Source organism: Anomaloglossus baeobatrachus, chromosome 5 (assembly GCF_048569485.1).
Source record: "Anomaloglossus baeobatrachus isolate aAnoBae1 chromosome 5, aAnoBae1.hap1, whole genome shotgun sequence".
In the NCBI taxonomy this organism is placed as follows: Eukaryota; Metazoa; Chordata; class Amphibia; order Anura; family Aromobatidae; genus Anomaloglossus; species Anomaloglossus baeobatrachus.
The window spans coordinates 401009165-401020904 of NC_134357.1; the positions used below are offsets into that span (position 1 = coordinate 401009165).

Below are 11740 nucleotides of genomic sequence, written 5' to 3' on the forward strand. Positions count from 1 at the left end.
GTGGGCTGAATCTCTCCATCTTGGAGCCTCTAATGTTTCACCTCTGACATCTCTTGCAAACTAGTTGAGGACACAACTTTTCCATCCACCATTTCCTCGACAACTGTCCTCACCTTCTTGATTGTTGTTGTGCTGGAACTTTTGGATTGTTCCTTACTGACAATTTTGACATCTGAAGAAAAACAAATTTAGGGTCAGAATTAGGCGATCGAGAATTATATTTACCAAGGGTTGGCAGCAGGATCCTTCTAATATCATTTAAAAGGGTTGTCCAAGTTAGGCATGAAAGTCTGCAGTCACTCTATGTGACTGCAGACTTTTGAATCCTGACAGCATACACAGCGCACAGTGTTAGGATTTTCTGATGCCGGAGGCAAAAGCAGGCGGTCACATAACTGGAAGTATTTGACTTGTTTAATTCACCGTATTGAGCAAGGCCACACATGTCTAGTCGAAATGTGGCTGGAAGTATGCAAATCATATACTTGCTGTCATGTGACCATTTGTTCTCGCCACCGGCACCAGAGTATTTAAAAGTCTGTAATCTCAGAATAACTGCAAACTTTCATCTACAGCCTGGACAACCCTTATAACTCTTAGGGGTACTTTACAGTTGCGACATCGCTAGCATCGGCTAGCGATGTCCAGCGCGATAGTACCCGCCCCCCGTCGCACATGCGATATGTGGTGATTGCTGCCGTAGCGAACATTATCGCTAAGGCAGCTTCACACGCACATACCTGCTCGGCGACGTAGCTATGACTGCCGAACTATCCCTCCTTCAAGGGGGAGGTGCATGCGGCGTCACAGCGACGTCACTAATCGGCCGGCCAATAGAAGCGGAGGGGCGAAGATGAGTGGGACATAACATCCCGCCAACCTTCTCCCTTCCGCATTGCCATCGGGACGCAGGTAAGGAGATGTTTGTCGCTCCTGCGGGTTTACACACAGCGATGTGTGCTGCTGCAGGAGCGACAAACAACATCGTACCTGCGGTCGACCCGACATTATGAAATTGAACGACGCTACACAGATCACGATTTTCGACGCTTTTGCGATCGTTTATCGGCGCATCTAGAATTTACACGTTGCGATGTCGTTACCGTCGCCGGATGTGCGTCACTAACGACGTGACCCCGACGATATTTCGGAAGCGATGTCGCAACGTGTAAAGCCCCCCTTAGACCCATATAGCTATAATATGTGAGTAACCAGAATAGAAGAGTGGATCTAAAAATTACATGGCGTAACCCCCCCCAAAAAACTGGCATTAAAAGTGAACATTCTCTGTAAGTGACCACTTAAGGCTACTTTACACACTGCGATATCGGTCCCGATATCGCTAGTGTGGGTACCCGCCCCCATCTGTTGCGCGACACGGGCAAATCGCTGCCCGTGCCGCACAACATCGCCCAGAGCCGTCACACATACCTACCTGTCCGGCGACGTCGCTGTGACCGGCAAACCACCTCCTTTCTAAGGGGGCGGTCCGTGCGGCGTCACAGCGACGTCACTGAAGCGTCCCTGAACCGCCGCCCAATAGCAGCGGAGGGGTGGAGCTTAGCGGGACGTAACATCCCGCCCACCTCCTTCCTTCCGCATAGCAGCCGGGAGGCAGGTAAGGGGAGCTTCCTCGTTCCTGCGGCGTCACACGGAGCGATGTGTGCTGCTGCAGGAACGAGGAACAACTTCGTTACTGCTGCAGTAACGATTTTTAAGAATGGACCCCCATGTCGCCAATTAGCGATTTTGCACGTTTTTGCAACGATGCAAAATCGCTTATCGGTGTCACACGCAACGGCATCGCTAATGCGGCCGGATGTGCGTCACAAATTCCGTGACCCCAACGACTCCGCATTAGCGATGTCGCAGCGTTTAAAGCCCCCTTTAGAGACACAGCCATGATGGATTAGTTGGGCCAACATTCTGTGAACTTCCCATAGGTGGTCTCTCCCTCAATGATGTTCATATGGTCTGTTTGGGCATCTCCAGGGGTTGTCCAAATAATCTCCTACATGGCAGGGAATACTTACTTTTCTGTGTTTCCAATTGTGAAGATCCTAAGATGCTTTAAAGAAAAAAAAAAATGATGATTATTTTATGTTCGTGACATAATATACAAAACAGTTATAAAAATTCTGTATAATTTCAACAATTGATACAGGTCCTGAATAATATAAATTCAGAGTGCTTTTACCTGATGTCTTCCCCATCTATGAGTCTCCTGTAGGTGGATATCTCCTGCTCCAGCCTTGTCTTGATGTCCAGCAGTCTTCTGTACTCCACAGAGTGGTGCTCATAGTCGGATCTTACTTGCTGGAGATCAAGTTCAATTTGAGAAATCAGATTCTGAATTTGCGAAAGTTCTGCTCCATATCTGCCTTCTGTCTCAGCCAATGTGCCCTCCAGAGCTTGTTTCTGGAATGCAGAAAAAGAGAAGCAATATTATAACCAAAGCATGAGACCACAAGTGTCTTGAGTGAAAGGGTTTTGACCCTTTATCTCTTTAGCTGAAACAAGTTTGTGAGTCATTCATTATGTAGTAGGCCAGATATTCATTGATATTGGTACTGGGCCCACGTCCACCAGGCTATGGATTACTGCAGGGGTATCTGGTATAGAAAACCCACTTTTATGTATCCTATTAGGGAGCGGGAGCTCATAAAATGGGATCACCTGCTAGGGAGTCATATCTATTGGCCAGAGTCAAGAGCAGCAAAAGAACATCTTGGTCTCTAAAGGACCTGTCCTGCCTTGTGTTAAACAGAAAACTCATTGATTTGAATGCATAGAAAGTAATACTAAATGTCTCCTGTGGAAGGGCTGTAATGAAATCAAACACTTACCAAGTTTCTCTACAGATTACAGCTGATTGCTGGGAGAAGCCAGCAGGAACAAATATGGAGTTCTGCTTATTTACATTGGACCTTCTAACAAATATGGATCACCCATAGTAGAGAACCTCTGTGCTCACTGTTTACAGGCTAATATAAAGACTTAGTACTAACAGGGTTTACGGTCTACTGTAGAAACCTCATGGACAGTTGTGGATATAGAAATATATGTCCTTCTTGACAAGGGAGTAGAAGGCCTCCAGACTCACCATGTTCAGCAGAGATTGTAGCTCAAGCTCCAGGCTCTGGACCTTACGCTTTGATTCTGTGATCTCTGTCCTAGAAGTTTCAAAACTATGCTGGCACACAGCAACCTCCTTCCTGAGGCTTTCACTCTGTTGGGGGAAAAAATGGAAGTCAGGAATGAAGGAAACCTAGATAAGAGTACTGAGAGTTCTCTGCCATTTCCATCTCTTTTCAAATGAAAATCAGCGTACCTGTGCTTGGTACCAGGTCTCCACCTCCTGACGGTTCCTCTCCACCATATCCTCATACTGCTGTCTCACTTCCGCAAGGATTTTAGACAAGTCAACTGGTGGAGCAGAGTCTAGTTCTACATTGACCTTTCCTCCAATCTGCCCCTTCACAACAGACAGTTCCTAAAAGAAGAAGTCACAGTGTATAAGTATAACTGGTTATTTTCAGGCACCTATGTAACACTATTCGGAATGACACCAAAAGAAAAAATCAAACAGGAGAAACAAAAAAAAAGCTGTTAAAATGTTATTAATAAAGGCTAAGGAAGGTTAATAGAAGACTTGGAATCTGATTATACGCACTGACCAACTGCACGGTAGAACCGCAAAACAGTAAACGTTTACTGATCGGCTGTTTGACTGCCTGTTTACACCAAAGTAAAATTAGTGTTCAGTCCACATAGGCTGCCATGGTTCTCGGCAAAGGGAGTACTGTTTACATAGGACAATACAAGGCCGAGAGCTAGGATTTCTTTTATGCTGCATAAGAGATCATTTCATTAAATGATTGGGTGATCAGCAAACTGATTTACACAGCAAGATAATCGTGAAATTATTGTTTTGATTGTCTTGCAGTGTAAGGGGTGCTTCACACACAGCGAGCTCACTGCCGAGATCGCTGCTGAGTCACGCTTTTTGTGACGCAGCAGTGACCTCATTAGCGATCTCGCTGTGTGTGACAATGAGCAGCGATCTGGCCCCTGCTGCGAGATCGCTGCTCGTTACACACAGCCCTGGTTCGTTTTCTTCAAAGCCGCTCTCCTGCTGTGACACACAGATCGCTGTGTGTGACAGCAAGAGAGCGACAAATGAAGCGAGCAGGGAGCAGGAGCCGGCGTCTGACAGCTGAGGTAAGCTGTATCCAAGATAAACATCGGGTAACCAAGGTGGTTACCCGATATTTACCTTAGTTACCAGCCTCTGCAGCTCTCACGCTGCCTGTGCTGCCGGCTCCGGCTCTCTGCACATGTAGCTGCTGTACACATCGGGTTAATTAACCCGATGTGTACAGCAGCTAGGAGAGCAAGGAGCCAGCGCTAAGCAGTGTGCGCGGCTCCCTGCTCTCTGCACATGTAGCTGCATTACACATCGGGTTAATTAACCCGATGTGTACTGTAGCTAGGAGAGCAAGGAGCCAGCGCTCAGTGTGCGCGGCTCCCTGCTCCCTGCTCACACTGGTAACTAATGTAAACATCGGGTAACCATACCCGATGTTTACCTTAGTTACCAGTCTCCGCAGCTTCCAGACGGCGGCTCCGTGCAAGCGCAGCGTCGCTTGCACGTCGCTGCTGGCTGGGGGCTGTTCACTGGTCGCTGGTGAGATCTGCCTGTTTGACAGCTCACCAGCGACCATGTAGCGATGCAGCAGCGATCCTGACCAGGTCAGATCGCTGGTCGGATCGCTGCTACATCGCTAAGTGTGAAGGTACCCTAAATGTTCCTTAAGCCACAAAATGATCATGAAGAGTAATACCTCCTCATGGTTCCTCTTTAAGTAGATCAGCTCCTCTTTCAGGCTTTCAATCTCCAGCTCCAGATCAGATCGGTTGATAGTCAGCTCATCCAGGGCTTTACGCAGTCCAGTTATATCACCGTCTACTCCAACCCTAATGGCCAGTTCGGTTTCAAATCTACAGGGCAAAAGGAAAGACATTAGAAGAATTGGCCATCTTGGTCACACAGCAGCACCAATATGTGATAATATGTCACGTCTACTTCTTTAAAAGCTTCACTGAGATAAATACGAGTCAAAACTGTTAGCATACATCTTTGTATAAATTAATAGTACATACGATTCCCCACAAAAATTGTAATGTATCTTATGAGATAAATCAACTCTTCTTCCCCTCCCCACCGCGACCGGAACTCCCTATCAAATCAAGCTATTCAAAACAAGACTGACTACCAGTACAGTGAGACGTCAGGTTACACCTATTGTACTCTATGGAGAGGGATCAGAAAGTATAGCAAACCCTTAATGTCACTTACTTAATTTTGAAGTCATCAGCGGCCAGTTTTGCGTTATCAATCTGCAGTACCAGCCTGGCATTATCAGTGGTGGCATTTAGGATCTAGAATTGAAGGAGGTAAAAATTAATAAATGAGCTTAAATCAACCCAAAAAGTAAAAAATATTGTGTAATCTAATGAATGGAACCATAATGAAGAATACTATTATAGTGCTGCCTAGTAGTAACATTTAGTAGGACAACATGAAGACACATTTTTATATAAATAATTGTAATATTACCTGTGAACGCAACTTGCTAATTGTCTCGTAGAATCCACTTGGGTCAAACACGCTGACGGCGGACTTTCTCTCATAGAACTCACGAATTTTAACTTCCAGGTCATTGTTGGCTTGTTCAAGAGAGCGAACCTGATAAACAATTAGATAAGATAGAAAAACTGATCTGTAACCCTAGTTAAATATATGCATAATACAGCTAAACATATTATGGGGACCCCACCAGAGGCGGCCTATAACCAACATCAGCAGTGGGACACCCACCAATCATTTTATACTGTACTTACACGTTCCAGGTATGTAGCCAGACGATCGTTCAAGTTGTTCATGGTCTCCTTGCTATTTTTACCAAAAGAACCAGCATCCAGACCCCCACTAAAACCTGGGCCCCCAATACTGGCCATATGGACACTTGCAGAGGACATTCTGATGCTGCCAGCACCTCCTGCCACACTGCGCGCCCGCTGTATGCCAGCCCCACTAAATCGGCCAGACTGGGAGATACTATGGGTGGAGAGGCTCATCATTTTCTTTCTTTCTGAGATACTGGTCAGGTAGAATCTGAGTAGGAAATGAGCTGAATCACTGGCCCCGCTACCATGTCTTATATACCCAGTGAGGGGGAAGGGAGACTCCTCAACAGAAGAGACAACCTGCATGACAACATGTACACAAAAGAACATTCCTGCAGTTATACGGGCGTGACGTGATGTCAGGATTCCCAGAAATTCCTGCAAAACTAGATTTTATTCCATCAAAACTTCAAACCATTTAAAAAAAATAGTTATTTCACCCCACAGTATAATGTTAAGTGTTACAAGAGGTTCTGCAGCAGCTATCAAGACTGAATTGATGTATTAAACTGTTTAATTATGTAATAGGGTTACTAATGAATTTAGTATATGGATCTCTATCTTTAATACTGAAATCCTCTGCCACCCCGTAGGGCAATTTTTAAGAGGGCTGGATAAGGTCCACCACCATCTTATAAAAATTTGGACTGATGCCACCTAAACCTTACTGATATGTCCTGAATTGTTCAGGACTGATTTATTCTTTATTGATTTCTATGGGTTACCATTGTCCCTATTGCGATAGAGATACCACCTGGTTGTTGAGGTTGGCCTATTGCTATTCAAATATCCTATTGTCCTATGTCTTGTGACACATTATGTTAGGGTTCCCCTGCTGCATACCACCAGTAATATGCATTTATATTTATTTATTAATAATAAATAATAATAATAATTTATCCTCCTGGTATGTATATCACTCTCCTGGGTACATTCTGGTGTATATGTTCCCATCCTGGTTTTTGTCCTCATTCTTGTATATATGTCCCTTTCCAGGGCCCCTCCTGGTGTATATATAGCCCCTTCCTGGACACATTTTAGTATAATGTCCCCATCCTGGTTTTTATCTTCCTCCTGCATATATGTCCTCCTTCCTGTATATATGTCCCATTCCAGGGCCCCTCCTGGTCTTGGTGTATATATATCTCCCCCTCCTGGTCACATTTTGGTATAATGTCCCCATCCTGGTTTTTGTCACCTTCCTGGTATCTATGTCCTCTTTCTTGTATATGTCCTCTTCCTGGGTTTCTTCTCCTATATTTGTCTATTTGTTTTTTTTTAAAAATATATATATATATATTTTACTCACCCTTCCCGGCTCCCTTGCCATGAGGCGTCCTCTGTGAGCCGTGATGCATTTCAGCCCTCCAACGCACATCCAGCTGAAGCAAGCTAGGGACTGGGAAGAGTGGGCCCACACTACCTCCAGCAATCTTCAGCTCACGGAGTGCCTACCTTTTCTCGCCAGATGCCATGTCCTTGCTATCTCCACGTTATCTGCTGCAGCAGTGTGATGAGGTAGCAGAGTGATGACTTCATCATACTGCTGCACGCTGGACCACGGGATGATGCGCCGGTGCCCTGCTCTGCTCCACTGGCCTTGCTTACGGCCACATAGGTATTTGCATGCGATGCCCTAGAAGGGCTTCGCATGAAATTTAGCCATGTGTGCAGTGGCTAAGGCGACACTGTTGGGCCCCTCTGCTATGACTGTGATTGGGGCCCGGTAAAGAGGGGGGAACAGCTGGGACTTAATAAAGCTAAATACTTACCCTGGGCCTGGCAACGCCCCCCTCTTCACTGTGCCCCATACACCAGTCATAGTTGAATGCCCTGATGGCGGCCCTGAGTATAAGGCTTGGGCTACACAGCAACTGGTGTCGCATGACCACAAACATCTGCAACTTGTGGCCCGAGACTATTTTAGAACTGTGATTTTGCTGCAAATAAAATCAACAGGTCGCTGACTCAGGTAGCGTGCGACTTGCATTGAAATCTATGACAAGAGACAGACGGGGAAAGAGACAGAGAGGGAAAGACGGGGAAAGATAGAGACGGGGAAAGATGGGGAAAGAGACAGATGGGGAAAGAGACAGATGGGGAAAGAGACAGATGGGGAAAAAGACTGACCTGGAAAGAAACAGACCTGGAAAGAGACACGGGGAAAGAAACAGACAGGGAAAGAGAGCGACAGACACACACATAGAGATAGACACAGAGATAGAGAGAGACAGACACAGAAATAGAGACAGATAGACTGATACAAATACAGACAGAGAGATAGAAACAGAGACATAGACACAGACAGACAAGGAAAGAAATAGACAAAGAGACAGATGTACCGCCCCGCTATCAGCAGCCGAGCTGCTCGGATACGGCCCTTCTGTGGGTGGCTCGAGGGTCTCTGGACCCGGGGGCCTCGCGGTCACTTCAAATGAAAAGGGGTAGTGATGGGATGGTGGATTTAGGACGTATATGTACAGGGTGAGCCGTATGGAGTTCGTGACGCCACCCACGGTGTGTGGTGATATTGGACACCACCGCTGCAATCACGGGGCACCCGGGGGAGATGTTGTATATCAAGTTGTTAACCCCTCCGTGGGCAGGGATGGTGGCCCCGGGACCCGTTGGGGCGGCTGGCGATGCAGGGAGATGGGCGACCGCAGGGTGCTGATGTACTCACTATTAGAAACACACACAAGTCTCTGGTAAACCAAGGTGATGGTGGTCGGTGCCCGCAGCCGGCTGCGTTCGGGTTCCCCCACCCGGCTGGTGGTCTCTGTCTTTCTCCTGCACCTGTGTAAGATGGTGGACTGCCTGTGCTTGCAACTTCAGGAGTCCGCTCCCGGCTTGTGGTTGTCTAAGGAGCCCTTTACCCGCAGACACTGGCCCATGGGATCTCTGAGCCGTGGCGGTGACCTTTTATCCCCCTCGGTGGGCTGTTGCCTTCAGTCGGAACTTTGGGTGGGACAGGACCTCTAGTCCTGGCCGCAATCAGTTAATTAGCTAGCCCCCAGTCGCTTCTGGACCTAGCTTCAGGGTCTGAGTACCCCCCTTTGTGCTCCGGTTTCCGAGTCGGTTTCCCGGGTCGGTACCGGTGGGCCACTACCCTGTCCCGGTCCACCTCGGTTCCACCGAGCCGTCTTCCCAGCTCCTGCAGACGGAGACCGCCGTCTGCCTCGTAGCCAAAGGCACCAGGGCTCCTACCCTGGCACCTGTTCAACTTGGGTTCTCGCCTCTGCTGGAGCTGCACACAGCTCCAGCCCACACATCTCTTCAACTTGAACTCTCGACTTGTCTCTCTACTTTCCCGCCCCAGGCTGTCTAGGACTCTTCGGTGGGCGTCTTCCAACCACCTGGTTCCACCCCCTGGTGTGCCCATCAAGCCCTGAGGGGGGTGACTAGGGTTTTAAAGTTGGCTGTGTGTTACCTGTAAGGGAAGGGTGTAATGCGGGGCCCTATTTGTGACTACCTGGCCCGGCCACGGCGTCACACTCCCCTTTGGTTAAACACAGACCGTCCGCAGGCTGTCCAACCACCACAGGTTTATTTTTGCTTTTTTAACTGAAAAGAGATAAAACATGTTTACAATTATAACAACATATTTACATTATAATGAAAGCTTGGTTTCTTCCCTTATGGGAGGCAGTTTACTTAAACGTTGCATTAAAACATTTTATTAACTGGGTACGGGACGGGACTGGGTCCTTTTCATTTTTGCCCACCCAAGCAAACCTAGCCCTGATGCTGCCTCTAAAAGCAGGTCAGCACCACTTTTCCCCAGTCCAGGAAACAGGTTCGGGCCCGGGTGTTGCCCACATGGGCCGGGTAATAAGTTCCTTACCCGGCAGTCTCTCCCAGAGACCCCACATCCAGGGAACCTCTGACCCGGAGGGTAGTCACCGGTTGCCATGGTGATGGGACCTCGGTCTACTCTGCCGCAGGCCCTTCCTCAAACCAGCCTCTCCGGAGACTGCGGGGCGATGAAAAGGGTGGTCTGGGGCTATTTACAAGGCCCAATAGTTTTTGGGTTGGCCTGCAAGTTCTCAGCCATGTCACTATTTAACTGTAAACGGGAACGTCAACAGGGTCCCAACCGGGACTTGCAGAAAGGTAGCCGGGAACCGCTACCACTTAACACTCTTAATGTTCAGGACTGGATGGCGGGGGAGGGGAATGGGCGCGCCTCCGGGCACTGTTACTCACCCTCCTCTTAACATCGATGGTGAACCATCCCCTCTCCCCGCAATGTCGGGTGTAGGTTACCAGTTCTCCGGGTTCCAGGTCCCAGTCGGGATGGCCAATAGGGAGATGTGGGTAAACGTCCCTCCGGGACACAAAGATCTCCGCGTCAGGCCCGGCTCGAAGATGAAACCCCATCCATGTCGGGGGTCAAAGTGCCGGACCTGGCCTTCATATGTCGGGCCCCTTATCCGAAAGGTGGCATTGTGGAGGTTATCTTTCTCCGTGTAGGTCCGGGCCAGCACCTCCGCTTTCCTCTTTTCACGGGCGGCGATCTCCCGGCCCAGCTGGCGCTGCTGCCACTTCCAGTATGGAGCGTCTGTCTGCTCCGGTTCACTCTGCGTGGGGGTCGGGCCCAGCCGGAGTTCCCCCGTGCCCAGGGCTGTATTTTGCCTTCGTGCTGCCCTAGGCACTTTAAGTGGTCGTGCCCCTTAGTGACAACGTAACACTATGAGTTTTCGCACACGACATCTGTTTAAGGCAGATCTACTCTGTAAAACACTTGAAAAAGTATCAATGAGAAACGAAGGGCACTAACCCCCCCCAATGGGGATCACCACAGGCACATCAAAACATAGCATGAGTATAAAATATTCCCACCACACCATCCCCACTTATATACTGTGACTGTCACACTGCCCCTAATAAACTACACACTGCCCTCCCTTATAAATTATACCCACCACACCTTCCTCAATTATGAAATATGATCTGCACATTGACCTCACATCATGTTGCCCCCTCCTCACAATGTCCCATGCATGCTGCCCCCTCCTCACAATGTCCCATGCATGCTGCTCCCTCCTCACAATGTCCCATGCATGCTGCTCCTCTCCATGAGCTCCTAATGCTGCCTTCCTCTTTTCCATAATGACACCTCCATGCTGCTCCATTCATCATACTAAGACACCCCCCCACACACACACACACACTACCCCACTCTTGATATTGACTCCCCTACATTGCTCCACTCCATACTGAGCCCACACATGCTGCCCCTTCTCCATAATGAGCTCCCAATGCTGCCCCCCTCTCATTCTGAGTCCTTACACTCCCCCCATCGATTTTGTCATTGCACTATCCCTCAACCCTTGTCCTCTGTCTCTAGCATTGGCCCCTCTCTCCCATTCCCCCAGCAGCAGCCTCTCTCACCCGCCTTCAGCAGCAGCCTCTCCTCCAGCATCAGCCTCTCTTCCCCAGCCCCCCCAGCATCAACCTCTCTCCCCCCAGCGTCCACCAGCATCAGCCTCTCTCCCCCCAGCTTTCCCCAGCATCAGCCTCTCTGCCCCCAGCATCAGGCTCTCTGCCCCCAGCATCAGCCTCTCTTCTCCCAGCCTCCCCCAGCATCAGCCTCTCTCCTCCCAGCCTCTCCCCTCCCAGCCTCCCCCAGCATCAGCCTCCCCTCTCCCAGCCTCTCCCAGCATCAGCCTCCCCCAGCATCAGCCTCTGTCCTCCCAGCCTCCCCCAGCATCAGCCTCCCCCAGCATCAGCCTCTCTTCTCCCAGCCTCCCCCAGCATCAGCATCTCT

The 11740-nt window shown here is 48.9% G+C and overlaps 1 protein-coding gene across 1 annotated transcript; it reads right to left on the bottom strand.

Moving 5' to 3' along the window:
• Positions 1-10: 10 nt before the first annotated feature.
• On the bottom strand, positions 11-6042 carry LOC142312778 (keratin, type I cytoskeletal 47 kDa-like). The gene is made up of 9 exons (XM_075351766.1): positions 5905-6042; positions 5621-5749; positions 5360-5442; positions 4845-5001; positions 3332-3493; positions 3104-3229; positions 2198-2418; positions 2034-2068; positions 11-172 (listed from the first exon to the last, which is right to left on the bottom strand). Exons 1-9 carry the CDS (start codon positions 6040-6042, stop codon positions 30-32), a joined length of 1194 nt encoding a protein of 397 aa, XP_075207881.1. The 3' UTR covers positions 11-29.
• Positions 6043-11740: the final 5698 nt, after the last annotated feature.